General features: G+C 38.2%; 2 protein-coding genes across 4 annotated transcripts; both read right to left on the bottom strand.

Annotated features, from left to right (window-relative positions):
* Positions 1-1,591: 1,591 nt before the first annotated feature.
* LOC148063753 (glutamate decarboxylase 1-like) lies at positions 1,592-20,277 on the bottom strand. 3 transcript variants are annotated; one of them, XM_087810341.1, is made up of 17 exons: positions 19,945-20,277; positions 19,306-19,408; positions 17,808-17,864; positions 15,937-16,074; positions 14,523-14,765; positions 12,979-13,069; positions 7,976-8,088; positions 6,894-7,009; positions 6,713-6,792; positions 6,588-6,642; positions 6,385-6,501; positions 6,248-6,312; positions 5,062-5,140; positions 4,848-4,997; positions 4,658-4,765; positions 4,495-4,584; positions 1,592-2,978 (listed from the first exon to the last, which is right to left on the bottom strand). In XM_087810341.1, exons 2-17 carry the CDS (start codon positions 19,379-19,381, stop codon positions 2,805-2,807), a joined length of 1,752 nt encoding a protein of 583 aa, XP_087666467.1. In that variant the 5' UTR covers positions 19,382-19,408; positions 19,945-20,277; the 3' UTR covers positions 1,592-2,804. The 3 variants fall into 3 exon arrangements, with proteins under 3 accessions (XP_087666467.1, XP_087666465.1, XP_087666468.1); XM_087810339.1 differs by having other exon boundaries at positions 19,306-19,425; XM_087810342.1 differs by lacking the exon at positions 17,808-17,864 and having other exon boundaries at positions 19,306-19,425.
* A 1,809-nt stretch (positions 20,278-22,086) lies between these two features.
* Positions 22,087-25,007, bottom strand: erich2 (glutamate-rich 2). Its single transcript, XM_087811409.1, has 6 exons — positions 24,866-25,007; positions 22,915-22,982; positions 22,734-22,849; positions 22,622-22,679; positions 22,483-22,554; positions 22,087-22,421 (listed from the first exon to the last, which is right to left on the bottom strand). Exons 2-6 carry the CDS (start codon positions 22,958-22,960, stop codon positions 22,321-22,323), a joined length of 393 nt encoding a protein of 130 aa, XP_087667535.1. The 5' UTR covers positions 22,961-22,982; positions 24,866-25,007; the 3' UTR covers positions 22,087-22,320.
* Positions 25,008-26,981: the final 1,974 nt, after the last annotated feature.

Below are 26,981 nucleotides of genomic sequence, written 5' to 3' on the forward strand. Positions count from 1 at the left end.
ACATTATTGTCTTCATTATAAGCTACATTATTAACTACATTATTGTCTTCATTATAAGCTACATTATTAGTTACATTATTGTCTTCATTATAAGCTACATTATTAGCTACATTATTGTCTTCATTCTAAGCTACATTATTAACTACATTATTGTCTTCATTATAAGCTACATTATTAGCTACATTATTGTCTTCATTATATGCTACATTATTAGCTACATTATTGTCTTCATTATAAGCTACATTATTGTCTTATTGTAAGCTATATTATTAGCTACATTATTGTCTTCATTGTAAGCTACATTATTTGCTACATTATTGTCTTCATTATAAGCTACATTATTGTCTTCATTATTAGCTACATTATTGTCTTTATTGTAAGCTATATTATAAGCTACATTATTAGCTACATTATCGTCTTCATTATAAGCTACATTATTAACTACATTATTGTCTTCATTATAAGCTACATTATTAGCTACATTATTGTCTTCATTATTAGCTACATTATTAGTTACATTATTGTCTTCATTATAAGCTACATTATTGTCTTCATTATAAGCTACATCATTAGCTACATTATTGTCTTCATTGTAAGCTACATTATTTGCTACATTATTGTCTTCATTATTAGCTACATTATTGTCTTTATTGTAAGATACATTATTAGCTACATTATTGTCTTCATTATAAGCTATATTATTAGCTACATTATCGTCTTCATTATAAGCTACATTATTAGCTACATTATTGTCTTCATTATAAGCTACATTATTAGCTACATTATTGTCTTCATTATAATCTACATCATTAGCTACATTATTGTCTTCATTATAAGCTACATTATTAGCTACATTATTGTCTTCATTATAAGCTACATTCTTAGCAACATTATTGTCTTCATTATTAGCTACATTATTGTCTTTATTGTAAGCTACATTATTGTCTTCGTTGTAAGCTACATTATTAATTGTCACTCAAAACATTAATTGTTGCCATTACATTTTTGTTTGGCACATCTGAGTTTTGTCATACTATATAAGGTCCTTGGCAGAGGTGTGTGTTGTCATAGTGCTTCTCTGGTTAGTGTGTATTACCGCTGTTCCCTGAGTTTTTTTTTTTTTTTCGGTTAGCTTGTACTATTAAGGGAAAGGAGTACATGTTGTTGTGTAGTCGTCGTTGAGTTTGACTCGTCAAAGATGCTATAGTGTCATCGTAGTCGACAACAAACTTCAAATTCCAGATAGAAAAAGAAGCAGCATAAGCCGAACTAAACCAAATAATCAAATGAAAGTTGTGGTTGCAGTCGTGACATTTGTGTGTCCTACATACGAACATGTTACGAAACTCCAGGATCTCCATTTTAGTGCAGCGGAGCTGAATCGTATTAGAGAACCAATGCAGCCAAAGGGCCCCGGGAGGGGAATCACAGCGAGGGGGGGGGGGGGGATAGAGAGAGGAAAATGGACGAGAGTAACGAGGGAGGAGGGATAGAACAGAAGATCCATGCTGGAGAAGAGCCAGGATGACACACAGCTGGAGGCCAAACTACCCCCCGATGACGATTAGACTCATGAAAACAGACAAATATCTTCCTTTAATAGACTTTATTAAAGATCTTTTTCATTACGTTAAAGTGCCTCCTTTAAAACATCCCGGTCAGTCTTGAACACTTCGTTATGGATTAACGCCACGATTCCTCTCACGATCACATGGTCCCGTGTTACCATCAAAATACTCTTAAAACTCTTTATATAATACTGCAGTAGTACACATCCATTGACAACGCTGGGAAGAAAGAACGAAAGAGTGCAAATACGACAAAGAGGAGCTCTTCACACTGGATATTACACAGAGAAAAAACTCCCAGAAAATACACTGAAATACTGCTAATATGTATCACAGGTACTATGTTACAATAAATGCATCGGAATTCAAACGGTCCCGTTCTCGTTAATCTCAGAGAGACGACATTCTCGCATCTCTTCACAATCTCATCAGAAGGCCAGTCAAGTCGTCTCGACACATTCAGTCAGAGACTCACAATCACAGGAAAAGTAACACACAACGTCGATATTGCATCTCCGTCAAAGGGGGCGGGAGGGGGGGGTCAATAGGCAACATATATTTATATTTATATATATATATTATTTCTTTTTTACAAACATCTATCATCTATTCAGATGTGAAATGTGACACTTTCTTTGGCAGACCGATAAAATAAGACTCCCGCGATGACAACTTCTTCTCTTTTTTTTTTTTTAAACACGTTTTACGATAAAATACCTGAATTTGCATACAGTGGTTACAACTTTCTTTTAATGATAAACACAACACGTGATTGCATGAGACAAACGAGCCAGCGTTTCAACTGTTATTTCTATTTATACTCTTTTTAAAACTCTGAAAGGTTTGGGGGGGGGGAATATTGCACTAAATTGAACATGTTGTGCACATGAGGTCTAAATTAGCTTATATTTTTTTTAAAAACAAAATGCTACGCTAACACACGACACACACACACACACACACATATAAGTCCGGGAGCTTGGTCATAGTAAGAAGTGTATGTACAGAGGGAAGCGGCCGATGGTGTCGGCGCCTGTGATAGTTGTGTGCTTGTCCTCCCATCTACACATTCACTCACACATTCAGCCTCAAACACCGACAATAAGATCACACATTGGACACACACACACACACACACACCCACAAGTGTGTGTTTCCGACTATACATACTCGTCTAAAAGGTGGAACAATGCGGGACGAGTCGGGATCTTGCGGGATCTTGCGAGCGAAACGGATCTACATGTCCTGGCCCAGCCGCTCGATCTCGTCGATGAGGAAGTCGATGTCGGACTGGGTGACGGCCGGGTTGGAGACCACCATGCGGAAGAAGTTGACTTTGTTGCCCTGAGGCTGGTAGCCCACCATGGTGGTCCCGGACTCCATCATCATGGCCTTGACCTTTGGCGCCACCTGGAGGATCCACCAAGAACAAAAGAAACTGCTCAGGGATTTTTGTTTTTGGAAGCCGACGACGGTATTGATTATAGATTCTAACCGATGACCTGCATGATCTATTTCTGTTGTGACTTAATGGTGATGAGAACGAATTAATGATCATCGGATCAATAGTATTCATTGAATAAGTTAAATTGATTGTAATCACCAGCAGATACAATCATTAACAAACCATCTATGATTAACGCATGTGTTCAATCTAACGAGAAAGCCTACATTCAATCACCTAAATTTTTATAAGGAAAATGTTTTCTATATTTCTGTCTATAATTTCAACGGAATACAGACCAATAACAAATTTCTTTCAACATTTTACACTTTTTTGCTATTTTGATTATATAGTTATGATAAATAGTTAATAAAAGTAAAACCGTAAGATAAAAAATGAATTATAATGACACTTAAAATCAGGCAAAAATGTGTTGAATTCTTAGTGAAACCACACAAAATCCAAATAAGATTAAACAGCGAAATATAAAAGAAATTGAATTCAAGACCCAAAATCAAAGATTCAAAATCTTAAACCTGCCATATTTAATAATCTGAGACTTTCAAATGGTTGAAAAAAATCTAAATTTGTTTTAAACAATCAATGGATATAGAAAATGATGAATGAACTAATAAATCTTTTTTTAAGGATTCGAAAAACGTGGATTTAAACAGTATAGAGTATAACCGTGATAGAAAAGGATTACAAGGAAGACGCAACTGATTCAACGCTCTTAATTTGAAAGCCAAGCTTTTATTTCCTCATATTAAATGGGAATTTACCGTAAAGTTTAGCGAGAACTCTCCAGATTTAAGTTTGTTTCAAGAGTGAAGAATCCCGAGCGACGGCATTAGACAAGTGGTGCTTTAATGACAGATAGTTGTTGCTTCTGATCCAAATATCTGCTATTTAAAAACGTATTTTAATTTAAATATAAAACCACTACAACATTTGGTTTGAGAGCCATTCTCACACTACACGCCACACACGCTTATATTTACCAATTTAAAACTCTGTTTATTTATTTTATAATGATAATATAATGACATATGTAATGATATAATGATAATAAACCTTTTTCTTTTTTTTTGTGAATCCAGCCAATCACGGAAGGCCCCACGCAATATCAACCAATCAGAAGCAACGTAGGCGGTTCTATCTTTTTTATATTGTTATTACAGCAACACTTCCTCAATTATTTTTTTTTATGAAAGGTTTATACATATTTTATTTGAATAGTAAGGTTTATTTTATGTTTTTAAATGCTTTTTTTAATTATTATTTTTTAATTTTCTTTGATCGACTTTCCCTCTCAACAGTTACAATATATATTGTGGCCCCTGACAAAATGTATACGAAGATTATTGGCTGTATAAAAATAAATAGAAGGCATGTTATATCATGGAAAATAGTAAAAAAAAAACTGTGTTTGTTCCTCATTCAAATCCAGACACTAGTGCGAGGAAAGCAAGCGTTTCCTACCCGGTGGAGTTTTTCCCGGCGCTCCTCTCCCTCCGGCATCTCCCTCAGACTGGGCGGGATGTACCAGAAGCAGACGTTGGTGTGTTGCGGCTGCAGACGGTGAAAAAAACAACACGTTACACATCTTTTACGAAGAAGAACGAGGCGCACAAATCAAACTCACCACTCCGTTGAAGACCATCTGGTATCCCTCCCTGTCCTTGATCTTGTTGTACAGGTACTGGGACAGATCCAGACACTTGTCGATGTGCTGCTCGAACCCAATCGTCCCCTGTGGACGGACGCAAGTGTAAAGGTCAAGGTCAAGGTCAGACAAAATTTACCAGATTGTATATATATAAGAATATACAGACCTTAGCTTTCCACATGAGCCAGAACTTGAAGATGTCCACGTGGCGGCCGCACTGGATGGCTTTGTCTCCGGTGTCGTAGGTGACGTCGTACTGTTTGTCGGGTTGGAAGAGATATCCGGCGCACATGGAGTTACATCCCGCCAGGATCCCCTGAAGATTACAGAAAAAATAATTAGTCTCCTCTACGATGAAGATGACGTTGAAGCGTCTTCACCTTTTCTCGGACCAGGATGGCGGAGCACTGCAGAGGAACGCCCATCATCTTGTGAGGGTTCCATGTGACAGAGTTGGCCCTGAACAAAGGTTGGTTTTACTTCAAAAAACTGAGACAATAATTTGATTTTATATTGTGTTTTAAACAGTTAGTTTTCACTTGATTGGTTTCTAAACTATGTAATAATTACATCCGCCAAGGAGGTTATCCATTCCCGGGTTTACCTGTCTTTCCCGGTTGCTTAATAACTCAAAAACGGATTTCAATGCAATTTTTTTGGAAACAGACTTTAAGGGATTTTTTTATGGAGATCCAGGTTTTTTCTAATTATTCTTAGTAGAAAAATGTTAACTAGAACAACTTTTCATCGCCTACTATGTGTGTTTTAAGCGCAGTTTGCAAACTTTTAGCTCATTTGTTAGAAGTATATCAGTTCCATTGGAATATTTAATGTTTCAAATGTTGAAACTTGATTTTATTTTTTTGTTGAAATGTTGTATTTCTTTTACGCATTTAATTTTAATTGTTAATTTTACAAATGTATTAAATAATTTCATTATTGGTAATGTTGAAAAATGTAATTAATTAATCAAATTTAATTAAAAAAAATTAAATATTGAATATTTGTTGAATATTTTTTTAATAATTGAATTCAGTTATTTGTATATTAGAAAATGTTGGATTTGTCTTTCATTTGTTAAGTTGTTTATTTGTTTTTTAATATTTAATTAAAAAATAGAATATTCTCCAATTGAATGAATCCATTTTTTACACATAAGGATTTACATTCCTTTTCCAATAATTGTAAAATAAATGTAATAAATTAATCATTTTTGAATTTGTAGCCTTTTGAATTCAATATAAAAATGTACACTAGACAATACGAAGAGTTCTCAAATTTAATAATAATATTAAAATGTTAAATGTAACCATTCAATATTCCATACATTCTTATAAATAATATTTCAATTTGAATCTATTTTTTTTTTTTAATTATAAAGCTAAATTCAATGTAAGGTAATAATATTGTTTAAAGACAAGCAAGTACAATCTAATGTGTGTATATGATCTATGAAGATACTTTATTGTTTGGTAGTTTGTGCAGCAAACACTGTGATTATTGAAGTAAACATTCATCCCTCATAGAAACTCATGCTTTAATCTTTAAAAAAAAAATCCCACCGACCTCTCGACTCCATTGAGCTTGTGGCGATGCTTCCGTGACATCAGCAGCCCGCCGCCCCAGGCCCCCTTTGGAAAGACAACCCGAGCGTTACTAAGAACCTCTAGAGTACCTTGAAGTCGAGTCTCTCGGATACTTACGTCCACGTGGAGCCACAGGTTGTACTTCTCGCAGATGTCGGCGATCTCGTTGATGGGGTCGAAGGCGCCGTAGACGGTGGAGCCGGCGGTGGCGTTCACGAACAGCGGCACGTAACCCTGCGGGGGGGGGAGGGGGGGGGGGGGGGACGCCATCAGAGTTTAATGGATCAGATAAGATGGAGCAGAGAGGACGAGATCCTCACCTTCTGTTTGGCGTCGAGGATCTTGGCCTCCAGATCTGCAGGAATGACTCGACCCCTGAGAGAAGATCTCATTAACTACGAGAATGAACATTTCTTCTATAACATAAAGCAGATTTTGACGGTACCTCTCGTCCGTGCTCAGCAGGATCACGTTCTCAGATCCGAAACCCAGCGCGGCCCCCGCCTTCTTGATAGAGTAGTGGCTCTGCAAATAATCACGTACTTAAAAACTGTATTTTAACGCCAAATACTTTCATGTATTTTATGATATTTGGATACAAGCGTGTGTCGTGTTTGGTGTCGTACATGTTCGGACGTGAACAGCACCAGCCGGGGCGCGGCAGACATGCCCTTAGTCTTGACCTCCGGGAAGTACTTGTAACGCGCGATCATCACGCTGTACATGTTGGAAATGGCGCCCCCTGTCGGGTGAAAGGAACACGTCAGCACCCTGGACAGAGACCTTTTATAGAAATGACGTTTTTATTCTTCTCAGAAAACTATTGTTAACCATACAAACACATTCTATTAAGACATACAGTACAAGTATTAAAAAACAATATTAAAAAAAACAAAAACAAGAATGAGAAATGTTTTCAAAGCCAGTGTTGCAAACACAACAAAGGAATTCCTTATGTTGACATTACAGAATAATTGAATTATTATAATAATATGAATTAAATAAAATGAGATTCATCAAATAAAACAAAAAACAATGAATTAAAATAAGAGATATTACAATAAAGTGACATATATAGTTAATTAATACAATTAAAATAATATCAATTAAATAAAATGGAAATCCTAAAATAAAAACGATCAATGAAAATAAAATAAGAGATATTACAATTAAAGTGGCATTTAAATAGTTAATGAAAACAATTTAAATAAATAAAATAAAATAAGCAATAAAAAAACAATAAATTAAAAATAAAGTGGCATATAAATAATGAATGAATAAAATTAAAGTAAATCAAATAAAATGATATGAATAAAATAAATAAATAAATAATAATAATAAAGCACATGAATAATTAATGAATACAAATTAAATACAATTAAATAAAAAGTGATGATTAAAATAAAAACAATTAAAAAAATTAAAAATTAGGTGGCATAATAATAGTAAGTGAATACAATAAAAATTAAATTAAGATGTATAAAATAAAAATAAAACAATAAACTTAATTAAAATAAGAGAAATTAAAATAAAGTGGCATATAAAAAAATGAATGAATAAAATAAAAATAAAATAAAAATAATGGAACGGAATAAAATTAGATTCATGGTCAGGACAAAACCCTCAATCTGTGTGTGGGTGCGTGTACATGTGTGTGTCCGTGCATGTGTTTAATAACAATAACAAAGTAACGATAAAACTTTCTCACCCGGGGAGAAGATGCCGTCTCCCTCTCCGCTGGGCCAGCCGATCATCTCCCTCATTTTCTTCAGCGTCAGCTGCTCCATCAACACGAACACCGGTGCGATCTCATAGGTGAACCTGTCAATCAATCATGCCAGCGAGTCAGTGGCTGACGAACGCCCGCCTTGACAACCCCAAACAAACACTGCCGAGTCAGCAGAGCGCCGGCTCTTCATTACCGAGATAGGAGTGGAGGCAGCAAAACATTCATATTCAAACGTGTCCCGATGTCTTTAATTAAAGCACACAAAGAAGTGATGGCTATCTGTCATGGCTGCCACTCTCCCCGACGGGTCTGAATGAGGCCGACGTGACGTGTGCGACAGTCCCGGTGTCTGTGTGCGGCTGATAACAACGTGTGTAGATACAAGATTAAGAAATAATAGTCGGATAATTAAATCCATCTTTTTAGCAGAAAAACAAAAGATTTGGAGTCGAGGGAAAACGGCTCTGAAGCTGGAGGACTCGCCTGTGGAAGGTCAGAAAGGTAGAGTCGGCGTCAGAGAGTTGGACCACGAGTGCTGACGCACACCTTTTAAAACTGACCCCCTTTCTTTCCTAACCAGGCCGGTTACACAACGCCGCTGCACTTACATCACCCACGCTCCTGAAAGACGTACAAACTGTCCTCTTTTCCGACGCAACTTTAGTCCAGGGATGCTGGATTGTTGTTTAGAATCTATTTTCTTGCAAATTATACTTAATCTGTTATGATTAGACATGTAACGTGTGGACTGTATTATGTGGCCCATGATGTCAAAGAAGAACTGATTGTATAGAACATTTTTGAGATACAACTTGCTTAAGTTCTTTGTTTGTCCTTTTGGTAAACACAAATTTCACCTCAAAATAATTTGAGTGAATATTAAGTTCATATTGAGAGAATTGATCATTTTTTCTATTCAAATTTCTATGGTTTATTTTATTTTTTCATGCCTTTTTCCACGTTTCTTAAGCTTGTTTTTAAAGGTTTTTACAGCAGATTTCGGCTCCTCTCTTTTGGTTTGTCGGTCCAGTCACTGTATATAAGCCCCTAAGGACATTGAGGACATTGAGCATCAACATTAAATTAAAAATATACCATATACATTTATTTATATTCTTTTTTTACTTGTACTTACAAGTAAATACAATTCTGAAATAATATTCTTTCAATAGACCTTTAGAAATACTTGAATTTCACATTTTGATGTCTATATGCATGAAAGTTATGTCATCAAAATAAACATTTACATTTTTTAGCTAATATTTTAGTTATTTTTCAGAGCTGACCAGATGACTTGAGCTGGGAGGAAACATGGATGATCTTAACATTTTGCGATATTCTTTTCACAATACGGTGTTGACATTAAACAGCACTGTCTTTATTAATAATCTCTCAACAATTACATTTTATTTTTTATCTATAGTTCTTTATATGGTTTATATGACAATTAAATTGATTTGTAAATGTAAGATTTACATTCAAATATTATGTTTTTTTTTTACAATTGCAATGCAACTTCTCCGGCTCGATGGAAGAAATCATTACGTCCTCCTCCGGTAAATGAACGATTGACTCCCTGTGGTGACTGAGGACGAGAGGATACAGTCGACTCCAGCAGCTTTTAAAGCTGATGTTTGGACATATTTTGGTTTCAAAACTAATGAAAGCAGTTACAATTCGTCAAGAGTCCTCGACCATACTACACATATATCCTTGTTACTACAGTATCACAATATATCGTATCATTGTCCCCGTTTTGTGACATGTATCGTATCACAAGATTCTAGATTCTACTTCATGTACAGTAACAGTATCTAATCTAAATTTCCAAATGGTTGTCATTACAATAAAATAATCAGGTTAGACATGTTTGTGTTGATAAGAAAATCATCTGTGATACGAGAGAAAACCAGATGAATAAGAGTGTCAATGTAAAGATGAGTACGACGGTGAAACACTGAGGAGGAAAACAAAGGGAAAGGAAAAGACAAAGAGAAGAAAACGGACCAGACAGAACGGCGGAGCTCAATGATGGGGGGAACAAGAGAAACTGAACCTAAGTTTCCTTGTGTAATTACCCGTGATAAGAGATTTGAGCGGAACATTAGCTTCTTGTGCAGACGGCTGGATTATAGCTGCTTTTGGCAGAGGAACGACAGAATGGCCAAGAAAACAAACGCTCACATCATCTCATTTAAATCGACTAAATCTAATAAACGTATCTTTTTAATATGTTGTCAGTTCCTTAAAGGCAGATCTGATGAAAACGAATGCACCTTTTTAAAAATTCTCCTTCCTCCTCTGTGAGTCATTTCACGGTGTAATGACAATAATGGTGATCATTATCACAATCAGAGCCAATCATTGGTCTTTTCAGGGCGAAAATTACCCCTCAGTCACCTGCCCGTCTCCCGGGACGGCCCCTAAATGCCCTTATTATCATCATCAAGGGCACTCGACGTGTGACGCGAGCCTCCATTCTGAGCCTGTGTCTTTATATGACTAACCCGCCGACCCCCGACCAACTCGTCTCCGGGGGGACCTGGAAGCAACACAGAGCCCCCAAAAGGGCGGGGGGGGGACAATGGAGTCACAATGAGTCCTCCACCGGGAGCATTTTTTTTTTAAACGCCGCGACGGGGTTTGTGGCTCAGCCGGAGGACATAATGTGTCAGTGTGGTGGGGCCCAGCTGGTCTATCTGCTCAGAACCGGCGCACAATGAGTGAGCCGGGGCAATGGGCTGGAAAGTCTTGCCGCCGAAATCTGGGACAGACGTAGCGGGTGTGTTCGTGCCTCCCGGGAGGAACCCGTAGGATGAGACGGGAATGTTGTGAAGAGGGGAAAAAACACGACAAACGAGAGTTTAATGTTCATTGAGAGCCTGGTTTTAAAAGTATATATTGTTGGATACGATACGTGTTTAGGGAGGACATTTTTACACGTTCATGTTTGAAGCCTGTGCGGCTTATATATGTTGATATTCACACACTTCTTTGTATGATGCATATGTTAAATTGCATTTCTTTTAACTAGTTTTGTATTTTCTACACTGTTGTAGCATTCAGTCAGCAGCAACGATTGATGATGAAACAAGGGAGAGGGCTGTCCCAATTCGGGATAATTTTACCCCTAGCCTTTGACACTCCGTTTTAAGGGGTAGACGAACAGAAGGGGCTAAAGGGTATAATTGGGACGCAGCCTATGCATTCGATGAAGAAGTTCTTGTTGACCACCTCACAGCAAGAAGGTTGTAGGTTCACTTCCAGGTCGGGAGGGAACCAACTTGTGACCGTTCTGTGTAGAGTGTGTATGTTCTCCCCGTGTTGCGTGGGTTTACTCCAGGCACTCCGGTTTCCTCCCACAGTCCAAAAACATACTGAGGTTGATTGGGAACTTGGGGAAATTGTCCGTAGGTATGAGTGTGCGTGTGAATGGTTGTGTGACTTTGTGTGTCCTGCGACAGACTGGTGTCCTGTCCAGGGTGTCCCCCCGCCTTCCGCCCAATGAAACTGGGATAGGCTCCAGCCCCGCCCACCCACATAAGGGATGAAGTGATAGAAAATTAATGAAATCAATGTGGTCGAATGAAGCCAAAAAACTATATGTACATGTGGCGCATTACATATCTTCACTACACGTGTACATTATATGTGACAACATTCGAAGTAGTCCCCAGATGTACGCTCCTAGACACTGGTAACCCCGAGTCAGAGGCCCTGGTGACAAGTTGATTGCAAACCTCTGACCTGATCTCTTTTTCTTTCATACCCAATTATTTCATAAATCCATCCCCGTTTGTTTTTCTTCTTATGTCGGGAGGTAGACTGAAGTATGACCCGTTTTTCTTGTTTGAATCAAACCTGGTTTATGGCTAGTATTGGTGGTTTACGTGTATTTTCAAAATAAGTCCCAAAATGGAAATTAATTCGGTCACAGCAGGAAGCGGTCGAAACTGAGTCTGGTTCTGCTCGAGGTTTCTGCCCGTTTCAAGGACATTTTTTCCTCTTCACATTGTGATTCATTCATTGTTGATTCGCTGAAATCTGTTTTTCTTTTCTTCTTACAGATTTTTATTCAAACTTTAAAGTGTCTTGAGATAGTTTTCTTATAATTTGACAATTAAAATAAAGTTGCGTTGACTTTAAACAGGTAAAATCATATAGATCAGATGTGACATAATCACGTATTTATCATTAATTCTAAATAACTTAATACACAAATCAAATTATTGTGTTGAATTATGTATTATTATTATTCAGATATAAACTATAAAATAGATATGATAAAAATAAAATGTGATTCAAAATCCCACGAAACAAATATATAAAAAGTACAAAGTACCCATGTCAAAAAGGATTCAGGTATCTACCTACACTGATCTATTACCCTGGCTAGCTTGGAATAAAACGAGGACGATGAATCAACTGTGAATCCAAATTTAGTTTACATTCTATTTACATAAAGTGATGCATCAATATAATACAAGTTGTGACATAAATACATTTTTATTCTCGGGTAGGTTCATTTTTTTTTAAAGATTATTTGGTACTTAATTAAAGTAAATGTCATGAGAATCTATACCATACTATGACTCCTAAAAATCATTTGATTGATCATTAATGTCTGGATTCATCCACTGCCAAACCCTAACACCGCCTCTATCTGAGCATACTGCAAAATGAGTGGTTATTTACGGTGTGTGTGTGTGTGTGTGCCAGCTGTGGGTGGTACCCTTTATCAGAGTGGGCCACGACGTAGCTGTGACCTCAGATCAATATGCAATCTAACCCGCCCTCTGGCTGCACGCTCACATATGCAGCGCGGCCTCCAGGAATCAGTCAATACAGGACACACCAAACACTTTATGTAACCACCCTCAGAGGCCATTTTGGACCCCCGTGCGTATCATAAACATGGACTGAGGGCTGTTTCCGGTGGCCTTAAAAACACTTCTGTCCTTTCATGACACTGTCAGACTTACATGTTGGTGTTGGCCGTGGAGGTGAGCCACTCCCCGGCCAGACCGATGATGTCCAGGCCAGACGACAGCTGATTAAAGAAGCGAGGGTGACCTGAAAATAGAAAGAGACTGAACAGCCGGTGGCTATAGGAAGATAAACTCGTATCTTCTGGTGTAGCACAGTGATAGATGGTCCACAAAACCAGTGCCTTTTTTTTTACAATCCATTTCATGAGCTCTCAAGAGTATAAAGCTACATAGAAATGTATTTAACAGTATAAAGGTGGTCGATATAAGTGCATAAAATACGATACATATGGGCAACGATACGATAAATTGCGGTACTGTATGAACAAGTATATATTTGTAGTATTTTCCGAGTACTTGACTCTGTTGTCGCAGAATTTAAAGACCACATGACTCTTGACGAAGTCGTAACTGCTTTCATTAGTTTTGAAACAAAAATATATACGAGCATCTGCTTTAAAAGCTGATGGAGTTGAATGTATCCTCTCGTCCTCAGTCAATTCATTAAAAATGGTACTTCTTCTAACCAAAATATGCATTTTCCTGGTAAGATTTTTACCTTAATACTACACTTTTTTCAATCAAAATCCCACTGACATGGTTTCATTCAGTGGCATTCCAGGCGACAGATGACTCAAACCCTTGCAGGAGCCAAGGTCTCAAGCAAGTTCCCACACAAAACTCTCACTCTTTTTTGGTGAAGTTTGTCGCTATGAAAAGGAAAATATTTATCTAGATTTAAGCTCAATATTAAATATTTTTGTAGGTGACATGCATCTTGACTTATGAATGTATTTTAATATGAGATTTAAGAGTACATGCAGTGAGCTAACAGACTAAAAAGACTGGAACGCAAAGATGATAATCAAAGACAGTAAAACCTGAGTTCAGCCTGGTATAAAAATCTGTCTTGAGTTGTAGACACTGTGGCCCGTCATGATCTATAAAACCCCTGGGACAGCTTGAGTCTTGTCGTTCTTAGCAGCTTGTGTTAGGACCCCTCAGGCGACACTTGCTTTAATAAGACCAGGGAGGGGGAGGACGTCAGCGGAATTACCAAGGGGACAATAAATAACACGGCGCTCTTTAGGGCTGTACAGTAGCTGGCAAAAGGGCATTTTCGTGATCCCTGTCCGCTTTATTTTATAATACAGTTTATGCCATTAATTCAACTGGAATTTCACTGGTGACAATTGGAATTTTAAAGAGTCGTCATATAGAGGAGTTTGTGATTATATTCTGCCAATCAACATGAAATACTCTTTTTTTTATATAACGTTTTTAACATTTTACAGCTTATTATCATAATAATAGTTTTGGTAACAATGTCTTTAAAGTTAGATATGCAATAGGCCATATGGTCCAACAGTTATTGAATAAAAATGTAATTTTAAATCTATAAAACATTCTTGCAGTTCAAATGTTTTTTATCAACTTTGACAAACTTGCACACTAATATATATATAAGTATATATATATATATATATATATATATATATATATATATGTATATATATTCATATATACAGATGTCTTACCTGTCCTCACTCCATACTTGAGCGTGTCCCTGCAGTCCACCAGGATCTGCTCCAGGGACTCGGGTTGGTCCGACAGCTCCAGGTTGAAGCCCTCCATGCCCTCCAGCAGCTGATGCGGATGATGGAAGTCCAGGACTTTGGTGGAGCGGTCAAACGTCTTCTTGACATAGTTGGTCAGGATGTCGACCACCTCCAACAAAAACTGCAGCGTCGGTTCTTCCCCGTTTTTCGCCGGCAGCAGATCTGAAAAGTAAAATACGATTCATTAAGGTATAGTTGATCGAAAGATAAATTTAGAACACACCAGGATGCAATTATTATTGGAATATAATAGGAATAGAGTCATGAAGACAAAATCAAACGGTTCTTTAATTAAGAAAAAAATATCTGAATATAGGTTAAATTTTGCATCATAATCTTTGTGTTGCATGTCACTAAAACTCTATTACATCCCCCTAAAGCCAAACATCATTTTTCCTTCCATCTCAACCAAATTATGGAAGTTTGGATTCAAGAATAAAAAAACAAGTCATATCAACATATACTACATCTAGGTGTGCTTTCATTTACCATTTCATTTAATTTGGACCCAACAACTTCAAGCTACTGTTGGCCACATTACCTCTAAGTGTCTACATTTAGGCCCAGAGCCAGAAGTTTAACGATAAAATATTAAAATTGTAAGTATGCTTTCATATCATGGATAACTTTTGTAATACATATACATTTAAATACATGAGCAGATTCAGAGAGACATAACTTTTGCTTCATTTAGCAAAGCATTCAATGGGAATTTAATCGTTAAATGTCTCTACATCGAGACATAATGTACATCAGAGGTCCCCAACTATTATATTCATGGCCGACATTCATATAAGAAACCTTTTTTATACTAGTTTACAGGTTTATTAGTTGAGTAAACTTGAATGACACGAGTGTTTCAAGGGTCACAGTCTAATTTTACTTCAGAGAAGATACCATATTTCCTCAAAACCAAACGCACTTAAGACAGTAATAATCAATAGAACAGACATTATATACATTATTATTTGTTTCTGTGCAAGTTACAATACATTTATCCATCTTTAACCAAAACAATTTTACTTTTCTTTATTTAAATTAGATTTATTCACGAGTGAAGTATAAACTACTTTTTTTTTTTAATAATTTAATTATATATTTCCCCCAATCTATTCATCTTTTTTGGGGGGGGAATTTAGAGTAAAATTCGTTTCCAAAAGTAGCTCATCCGTTTCTAGTGAAGTGTAAGTGACACGTTTTTCAATAAAGTTACATTTAAATTCTCGTCTGACTTCCGCTATGAATCAAATTTCCTGTCAGAAACTGATGGCGGGATTTTTTTTTTTCTTTTTTTCAAGTTTGACACTCGAGGAAAGTAGACACGAAGCGTCACCTCTGGCGAACAGGTTGGAGAAGTCGGTCTCGGTTCGACGGAAGCGGGTGTCGCGGTCGCTGTTGTCGCACGAGAGCAGGTTCTTCTGGCCGGACAGGCGGCCCTTCTCGTCCAGGCTGTTGTTCTTCTGCAGGAACCCTAGAGTGTTACACGGCGAAGGGTGAGAATTATCTCCCAACACCTCCATCCTTACACCCGCAACCAAACACTAGAGAAAAAATATATTATTTTTAAAAAGAATTTTGGATACAAACCGATGATGACAAAGTTTATATACAGCGACTCCCTTCGCGTGTGGGCGTGGCCTTCTACGTCACACCCCACCACACGTTTTGAAACTATTGTGAAACTTTTTTTCTTTTTTTTTTTTTAATAAATGCGGATAAAATCCTTTAATTAGTGTTTCTTAAATCTTGTGTATGTACGGGAAAAATAAATAAACGTTATTTATTCCAAGTAGATTTATGTTAAAAAATGGCGATTTCACAACAAAAACGATCAACAAGTTGAAACAATGACTCGTTTAAAACTTTAACCAAATTAATCCCGATTTGTCATACACGTTAGGACATGGGCAGACTACCAGAGATTAACATTTCTCAATCAAAACATTTGTTATTTAGAAATCGCTTTAATTCGGAGTACTATTTTTTTTTTAATCCACGTGAGTGCTTTACCAGTGGGGGCGCTAGAGAGTTAGGCCATGAAATAAAATTCTATTTAACGCTATACTTTAGCAAAAATAAGAATTGTGCGGATTTCATTAACACTTAGATAACACTATAAACATTAACACGATATACGAATAATTATTAATTATATCATTATATCATGGAACTTGACAGTAATGACTTTTATTCAAGCCAAAATAATTATGAATTTATTCTATAATGCGATATTTGCCTTGTAACAAAGAAGATTTTTTGGGGGGGGGGGGCTATTTTGTTTTTCAAGCTTCTTTTGCTTGGACAGACGAATGAGTTGCAAACAAATGTGACTTAAGTGTCCAATAAAAAGGTGATGAATGATGTAAGAAATCACTAAAAATATATACACAATCACTACCGTTGTTCAGCACAGAACCTCCCATTCTCTTTTACATTTACTGAGGATTTAGTGGATCAGGATCACCAGTGACCCCCCCCCCCCCCTGTCCAGCCCCCCCCTTTCACACACTTCTGTTCCCAGACTGATCGGTCCAGTGATCAGGCCTGCGGTGATGATGTCCAGTCATCAGCCAATGAGAGGTTAATATAGTGGAGCCCCCTTTAACCTCTCTCGCTCCACACACACACACACTCACACACACACACGCACGCAGACACACAATGGATCCATCTTGCTTAATTGTGCGCAATGAAAAAGTCACTGTAAAAATGAGGTCAAAAAAATTCAATTAAGAGATTATTTTTTTTTCCTCACCCTCGTCTCTTGATGAATCTTAAATGAGATATTTAATATCAATAACTAGGGGTCGTTATGAAGCCGCGATCATTAAAATGTCATTATAGAAGAAAATGAAAAAATCTATTGTTTTCATATGATGTCACATCATTTTGATTTTTGTTGGTAAAGACACGGGGGGGCAGCGAGGGTGCCAGTTGGGGGGCTTGTCCTCCAGACCTGCAGGGTAATGTCCACTGACCTTTTGGAGGACGCAAACCCGCCTTGACAGCCGAGGATGCTCTTAATAACGGCCTAGTTTAGAAAGGCCTCGGTGGACTCCGTTAAAAATAGAACAATTGACGAGAAGGGAAAAATAGAAATTCAACGACCTTGACGGTTTGGGATAAAATATTTTAATGTAGGGAGTGAAGGAGAGAAAAAAAGAGAAGAAAGTCGCGGGTGACCGGGCGGATTCCCGCACTTACCACAGATCTTCATCCCCAGTTTCCGCGTGCACCCGTGCATCCACGCGTACTCGTTGGCTAAAAACAGAAAGTTTCTGAAGGTGAAGGTCACGATGTGTGTGGGAGATGGAAGCGGAATGGGCGCTCCAGGGTGGGCGTGTGAGACTCACGGAAGACCCTTTTTTTTTTTTTAGTTAAGGGTCATTTGTATTTTTCCGATCAGGCGACCACGGGAGTGAGTCTTTTAACATTTCCGAGTGAAGTTCAATCGATAGCAAGTGGCGGAGGATCCTCGCGGGCTCACACGCCCACGGCCGAGGGGCGGGAGTGGGCTTAACACCCGTGAAATGAGCTCACGGAGGAGGGCAGGAATTAATTGAGTCAGACTCGGGATGTGACGGGAGCGAGCTGCTGGTGTCTGTGGCCGGGGCGGACGCGCGCACGGGCACGAGCGCGGGCAATGATTGACAGGCAGAGATGGAGAGCGACTTCGGCGGGTGATAGTAATAATAATAGCAATAAAAACAGAAATGGACAAAAAGAAAGGCAAGAAAAACTTCCATGAAAAACAACAGATTCGAGAGAAGCGAAAGCGGAGAGCAACACACACTAACACACACACACCCACACACACACACGGGCACACACAATCTTCGAGCCGGCGGGTGTGTGATGAAGCGTGGCAGAGAGAGATAATGGCGGCATCGAGCAGCAGCGTAAATAAAAAAAAAACACACACAAAACAAACATTCTCTGAAATGTGCTTTTCGTACCTCACATCCCTTCCTCCCTTATTAACAACACAATGATTTTTTTTTTTTTAAATAAGCTTATTAATGTCTATACATTTATTTTCAAATTTGTTGAAATAAAAAAAATTATACAATGTGGTTTTCGCTTTAGGCGTTTTAAACATAATTACATTAATTTATGGATTCAATTAATACATGTTGTTGTATTAAATCGGTCAGTTCATACAATTATCATTTTCTATTTTTTGTTAAACGATCGTGTTATTTATTTAATAGTATTTACCGTAAAAATTCACTACTTTTTCTTTTGTCATTTATCGCAATTGTCGCGGTGACGCGGCTGCGGATTGATATGAATGTGCAACGAATAATAGATCATTAAATCAATTAATTAATTATTATTTTTAGGTCACTCATTGAAACAAAACGTTTTAATTTTTCTCAAAAAAAAACATCATCAAATGTGATTAATGTCAACGACAGAAAAACAATAAGAAAAAAAAAGATAAATGTCGTCATTTATTTGTGTGTTGTGTGGCAGGCTTGCTGTGATGGCTCTGTTTTTAACCGCAATGATTAACGACCAGAACCACACAGCAAATGGCCCGCCAAGAGGAGGGGAGAGGGAGCAGACAGAGGTGCGTGTGTGTGTGTCAGTGTGTGTGTGTGTGTGTGTGTGTGCGTTCTTGAGCAAGGCACATCCAGCAAAAGCAAAAGCCAATCCACCCTAAGGCGAAAAAAAAAGAAAAAAAAAAGTGAGGACCTACTTGTGGTCGCGGGTCTTAAATTGGCGGAGTTGGGGTCCTGCTCCCCACCCGAGGTCCTGGGTTCAGACGTGGCCATCGCTCCGTCCGTTTCTTATCTCCCAAACTGTGGGTATAATTCAGCTGCAGACAGTCAAAAGTTGAGCGTCGATATCGCAGCCGAACACACGCACGCAATGATGGATTTTTTCTTCTGCTCGTGTAAATGGAAGCGACGCACTTTGGAGACGCAGCGCGCACACGAGGACGATTGTCTCTGGAGATAACGCGCGCATACAAAAAAAAAAAAAAAAAGGTCCATCCATTTCGGAAATGATGTGCAATATTTCTTTAACTCATTTAGGCGTTAAACACTCCCCTGATACGAGACATTATGGATGAAATATACGTTTGACATTCGCCGCACAAGACCCCAAGATTCCTGTTGCGCATATTTCTACAACATCGGTATTTAAACTGAACGCACTTTATTTTAATCATGACGACACTTCATTTATTATAATGAAAAAAAACGGGTTTTATTAAGATCGATGTCACCGCTGACGTTTGTCAATCACTACTAAACGACGACATCTTAACAGGTGTATTTTTTTTTTCCCCATCTTGAAACTCGTGTTTTCATCGCGAAAAAAAGAATCTTACCGGAAACACAGGTTGTCGAGTCCAGAGATTTTTTTTAAGGAATCACCAAAAAAGAAAACACTCCAGTGGGTTCGGTGGCAGGAAAAGAGAATCCCAATGCCGGCAACTCGCCCCAGTCTCCCTGAAGAATATTTGTATGCCTTATTTATTTATATATATATATATATATATATGAGGGGCTTCGGCTGCCCATTGGTCTCTGCGCGCAGGCGTGAGTCACTGCTTTTCCTCCCTCTGACTGACTAATGAAGCCTCCCTGACAGACACTTTAAGAAGCCCCCTATCAGAAAAAAAGAAAAAAAAAAGGGGGGGAAAAGGAAAAACACCAGTGACGTCTGCGCTCTCACCCCCTTTCCGGGCTCCAAGGAAAAAAAGGTGTGCGAAGAGGGAGGCTGTGAATTGTATTCTGAGTGGGTTTTCGCACAAATTGACCTTGAGATGAAGAGCACAGTTTACGAGTTGAAATGACCTGATACTCATCTCTTTATCTGCAGGTCGTATTGATCGACTGCGAGGACCTGTGGAGGGGCTGCGAGGTGCTTTTCATGCTCTGCCAGGTTAGATTTGACAAAAACCCAGGACCACTATGCATCGTAATTTTACCCTTTTTTTTCCCCGTCGTGACCCCAAGTCTGTTCGCAACCTTGACATGGACAATAACACATCCAGGGAATCGCCCGGCGTCCTTCTTTGGACCGGCCATTATGTGCATTCAGCCACTGCAAATGATACAGCCGTTATCAGATCCCCGTGCACTTTCACGGCGCTCGCTGATGTGAAATAACTCAAAAATATCACACCCGCTGATGGCAAAGACGGACCCGTAGTGACTTACTGCCAGAGTGGCACATTTACAAGGCAGATGGCGACAACATAACGTAAACATTTACTCAGCGGAAAAGATAGTGGATCAACTTTAGCCTCTGAAAATGAATTATCAACATTTCCTTCCATACTTTCTTTTTTTTTAATCTTCGAGCTCATGCATCGAGAAACTGGAGATAGAGGATTATTTAGTCCTTCTCTGGCGCAGGAATATCAAGGGTTTCTTCTGGTCGAATTAAGATTGGAACAAGGCTGTTTCAAAGGATATTCTCATGCATTTAGACCTCAAAGGAAGACCATATACTATTATGACCCGAATTCTCATTTTAAATAACGCAATTGAGTACATTTTTAATTGTCAATCTATTGTCTATTTTAGATTAAAATCCTTCCAGGCTGTTGCTACTAAGCTTTGGAACATTTTTATTTGTTCAGGCTTTTCCTTGATTCTCTGTGAACTCCTGTGTTGTTATTAGTATTATCTTGACCTTTAAAGTATATACTTTATTGAATTTTGTTTTGATTGTTTAAGCGCTTTGGGACCCTGGTCTGGGAAAGCGCTATACAAATAACAATTACTTACTTACTTACTATAAATATACAAATTCAGAATAATTCAAAAGGAAATTTAAACGCTAGCTTAGCGACCAGTGCTGTGTCTCAAATAGTACTAGTACTTGCGTACTTAAACTTGGTATTATTAGTGCATAAGTGCGTCTCAATTCTTAGTATGCAAAATGTAGTGCTCCATGCACACTCAATTGTCAACTGAGTATGGATCGATGGATACTTTCTACCCTAAACGGCCGCCATCTTAGTGGCGTTGTAAATGGAAGTTACGTCACTACCACTCAAATGGAGGCGTCAAGAGAAAACGTTGAGAGCGAAACCCCCCTCAGTTAATATTTCATCTGAATACCGATGCAAGTTTTTCATGTCATATTTTTCGTTTTTCATATTTCTTGATCCAAACTTCCCAAACGTGCTCAGAGCAGGTGTCGACGATAGTTCCTACAGCTGGTTGTTCATCATTAAATAGTAGTAGAAGAAGAAGCTGTCGTGTCATTTCCGGTTAGTGTGTAGCTGCAGTGTTTGATTTGAGACATACTATCTGTGGAGAATTTGTGTACTAGTTAGTACGTACACTATCCTGATGCATTCTAACCGCCAGTGCACTAAGATAAGTATGCCATCAACTCGCTAGCATTTTTTAACTTCTTCTGAAAATAATTCTTACAGGTAAAGTTGAGCTTAATATAACCAGACTAACAAATACATCAAGATACCATTCCCTTATTGTATTTATTTAATGGAATACCTTTTTTTGGCATTTGAAATATTGATAGCAAGATCAGGTGCAACCCGGTAACATCCAAGAGTCTCTTTCTTCACAGAACATTTTATGAAGATTTGATTTGAAATCCATTCATTTTTGAGTTTATGCTTATTACATAGTTATTAAAGCAGACACACATACCATACCATGACCTCCTTGGCAGAGTTAGTTATAAATCAAAACCGTGTGTGTAGCAGTGACCAACACCGCTAATGCTAAACCAACTGTTTCTTCCCTTCATATTCGTCATCGTCTAATGATGAGGATGAGCCGCTGCTTGAAGATTCCTCTTGTTCATCGTTGTTGTCTTCGTTGTCTAAGAAGAAACGAGAAGTATTAGTAGGAGTAGTGTGTGTTTTCACTGGAGGGATCTTCACCTTGACGAAGTTTCTTCTGAATGAGCGTCAGGAACTCCCGGGCCTCAGGATAGTCCGGCTCAAAGACGAGGACTGAAGATCATAAAAACAAATGAAGTGATGAGAAGTTGAACAGGTTCATGGTGGAGACGACACTCACTCATCCGGCACAAGTTCCTGGCGAGGTTCATGTCTGGTTTCTTCACAGCTTGAAGAAACTGAAAAACACTGTCATCAGTCTGATCCAAAGTTGAAATAGTTTAAAAACTCACCTTTTGTATGAGTTCAACCGGAGCCTTTTGGTTTTTATCCAGGTCCTCCTCTAGGTGTCCTTCGTCTCCAATTTTAGCGACTTGCTCGAAAGGCTTAAGTGGGTATGTTGCTTTATCTGGACGTGACATGAAGTCCTTAGAAACATCGAAACGTCGAAAATGAGTTACATGACACGACTACCTGCTGACTTGATGCTGATGGTGTTCACAGCCTCGCCACAATCCATGTTCTTGTGCTACACTTTTAGCCTGAAAGTGAACAGAGTTAGTTATGGATTTGTTTCGCACGTTAAACCACTCAAACTTGTGTGTATGTGTAACAAAAATGCAAGATCTTAACCAGAGATTTTAGCAAAACTGTTAAATAGCTAATTTCTAATCAAACTCAAGGCCCGGGGGCCAAATCTAGCCCGCCAAGTCTTTTCATGTGGCCCGCCAGATGGTTGGCTCAAAATCAGGGAAGTTAAATGTTCCATGTTGATGACCTATAAAGATGCCAGTGTTTAACCTTTGTGTTGTCTCAGGGTCAAGGTGAGCAGGGGGTCCAAAAAACAAATTTGTTTGTGGTATCCCTCGTGTGATCTCAGGCTCAAGGTGACCCGAAGGTCCAAAAAACAAATTTGTTTGTGGTATCCCTCGTGTGATCTGGGTCAAGGTGACCCGAAGGTCTAAAAACAAATATGTTTGTGCTATCCCTTGTGTTATCTCAGGGTCAAGGTGACCTGAAGGTCCAAAAATAAATGTTTGTAGTATCCCTTGTGTGATCTTAGGGTCAAGGTGACCCGAAGGTCTAAAAACAAATATGTTTGTGGTATCCCTCATGTTTTATCAGGGTCAAGGTGAACCAGAGGTCCAAACAGAAAATATGTTTGTGGATATTTTGAACCCAGACAACACATTTGTTTTTTGGCCACCGGGTCACTCTGATCCAGAGATAACACAAGGGTTAACAAAAATATCCTTGTCCTTATGGATTGTATAGATAGTCAAACCTATGTCGTAGGAATTTGATGGGATGTTTTTCTAAAAAGAGGAGAAAACTGTTATTTAATATTTTGTGATTGTACATTTTGTTTGGATTGATAGAAGATTTTCGACACCACTAAAGTACTTTTTTAGAAAAATACATCAGGTGTGTATTAAGGAGGCTACAATAGTTGTGGGCAACTTTCTTTGAATGGATGAAAACATAGACGGCTCTGCTGAAGGGACCGACAAATGCTTAGCAATCGCTCCTCAGCAGTTGGCCGTAGGCAGACACAAACTTGTGTTGATGGATCAGAAAGTGGAAGGATAATAGCTCCTGAGATCGTGCCACGATTTGGGGCGCCCTCCGCCATCATTTAAGAGGATTTAGCAACTGCCCTTGGGGTGTGGGAGTGAAAGCGGAGGAAGAGTCTGCTTTGTAAGTCTCCTTATAGTTGTTGGAAAGAATAAAACAACGCCTTTTTATAATTAGAAAGTCTTTAGTCATCACTTTTGACTCGTGCGTCAGGTGAACGGAAGCACCATTCTCAGATATTGACCATTCACCAGATGGAAACTCATACTTAAACGAGCCTCTTCAGCACAATGATACGACTGTTCAGCAACCTGTTGGGAAAAGAGATTTCTTTCTTTTCGAGTCCTACCTTTGTTTATCTGTCTTGATGCTCGAGGGATTATAGATTCATCTGACATTCAAGTTAAATGTGTCTTTTATTATGGGTGTTTTCTGGTCTATAATCTGACCAACAAAGGCACAAACAAACAACACATGAGCAAAAAAAGGACAATACTATGTCAGAAAAGATCAAATTAGAGTAAAAAATACTCTGTATAGATTTTGTTGAAGTTGTTGTTTAAGTTTCTATAATATTAAAAGATTAAAATATGTTTGAATCAGAAAAATAATACGCGAAAATAGAATTTCCAAATAAAAAAAACAAAAAAAACAGTTGTTTATTCAAAAAAAAATGTTTTTAGAAACATATTAAATGTCATTAAATAACAAGGTTGAATTAGCCAATTATTCAAACACAATTTAAACTTTGTATTTAAATAACTTCAAGTGAATTATCCATCTATGTTTCACTATTGTTTGTTAGATAAAGTACAATAAAGCTAACTGCTAATGAGCTAACAGAGCTTACCCGTCACGGATGTTGTCATCGAAATAATAACTAACTAACTAACTAACTAACTAGTGACACAACAGGTGGTTGTTCACAATAACCGCATTTTAAAGTTCAATTTGTTGACTTCACTTTTCTGCTTCGGAGCGGTGGAGCTCGATGCGAGTCGTTGCCTGGCAACCCAGACGACAACAATGACCGTATATGGAGCTGCTCGATGAGATGCCTTCAGGGACTGTAGGAAATATTTCTAAAAACTCGAGTTCAGTCATTGTGGGAAAAGCTATGACTTAAAAAGTGTACTATTTAACTGTAATAATTTAAATATTATCAGGTAATGTAAAGATAAATATATTTTTTAAATACAATCTTACAATGCAGAAGGGATTTTTTCGAAAATGGCAAAGTTTTATTTCATATTTTATAATCTATGCTCACACATATCTTTTATCAATCTCAACACCCACCTTATCCTTTAATATTTTACTTTTATTTTATATTCTATATATATATATATTGTATATTTATTTCTGTATTTTGTTTTGTTTGTATAAATATTATAGTTATTTTATTTCTATTTATTTTTCCTGTGTGTTATTTTCAGAAAAGTTTTCCCAAAATATCTCTCGAAGTTCAAAATGGTTTCATTCTTATCAACAATTATTAAGTTTATTTCCTTGTATTTGGGTAATTTCTGACTTTGTGTATTGTTTTGTGTATCAAGTCAAGTCTTCCAGTTACTATTCAAACATCACACTATTATTAAAATGTGGTTGAAATATTGCAAAATACAGCATTTAATATGTGAATAAACTAAACACTTGGTTGCCGGTTCGCTTCCAGGTCGAGAGGGATTCAACTTGTGACCTTTCTGTGTTGAGTGTGTATGTTCTCCTTGTGTTGCGTGGGTTTACTCCGGGCACTCCGGTTTCCTCCCACAGTCCAAAAACATACAGAGGTTGATCGGGAATTTGGGAGAATTGTGACCGTATGGTAGGAGTGTGTGCGCGAATGGTTGTGTGTCTTTTGGTGTGTCCTGAGACAGACTGGTGTCCTGTCCAGGGTGTCCCCTGCCTCTCGCCCGAAGAAACTGGGATAGGCTCCAGCCCCCCGCAGACTATAAGGGATTAAGCGGCATAGAAGATAAATTAATAAACTTTCTTCCCTTATGAAGTATGTCTTAACTGGATTTCGGTTAATTTGTCCCAGTTTTGGAATATTCTAAAAGTTCTACTAAATTACAGTAATGTTGCGTATATATATACATTTAATCTTGGAGGGAATTTGTTTTTTAAAATCAAAACTCAAGGCATTTCAACCTCATTTTAATCATTTGTCAAGTAATAAGTGGCTGTAACTGCTACATTAGCTGTGCATACAGAGCTCGCACTGCTAATAAAAGGATGAATGGTTCAAATAAGTGTGTGTGTGTGTGTGTGTGTGTGTGTGTGTGTGTGTGTGTGTGTGTGTGTGTGTGTGTGTGTGTGTGTGTGTGTGTGTGTGTGTGTGTGTGTGTGTGTGTGTGTGTGTGTGTGTGTGTGTGTGTGTGTGTGTGTGTGTGTCTAATGGCGTTCCAGCCTTCAACACTTTTGCTTCACGGCTCTTACTTTCTGTCAGAATTGAGGGTCAGGTTTCAGACCCGCCTCACGGGCGATCGGTCATCTGACTGACGGGGTCGAATAATCGTGCAGCTCATGATCGCGAAAAAAATAAAAATAATTAGGATTATCGAAAACACACACGCTTTCCTCCCACTCCGGCTTTCTTTTTTTAAAAACGTCTGAAACGCACACACACACACACAATAACGTCAATTAGCCAGTGCGACGGAGGCGCTCGGACTGAACGTTCCCCCGAGAACTCGTTCACTTACGCCGACGATCCAGTCAAGCATGTTGCGAGGCGGAGAGAGAATGAGGTTGTGTGTTCATTAAGGTACACAGTGGAGGTGCTAGTCGTTCGTATCTGGACTCGTGGCTGCAGGAAACATCAAGTCACCAACCATAAGTATATAGACAAGACAATAGAAAGCAATGGAAGGACACAATAATGGATCGTCGTCTACTGGAGATAAGATTGACGTATCAGTCAGTGTCAGTCGTCGCTCTCTTTAACTCCAAATACAATGTTTATT

The sequence above is a fragment of the Callionymus lyra genome, chromosome 16 (genome assembly GCF_982586985.1).
Source record: "Callionymus lyra chromosome 16, fCalLyr1.hap1.1, whole genome shotgun sequence".
Classification (NCBI taxonomy): domain Eukaryota; kingdom Metazoa; phylum Chordata; class Actinopteri; order Syngnathiformes; family Callionymidae; genus Callionymus; species Callionymus lyra.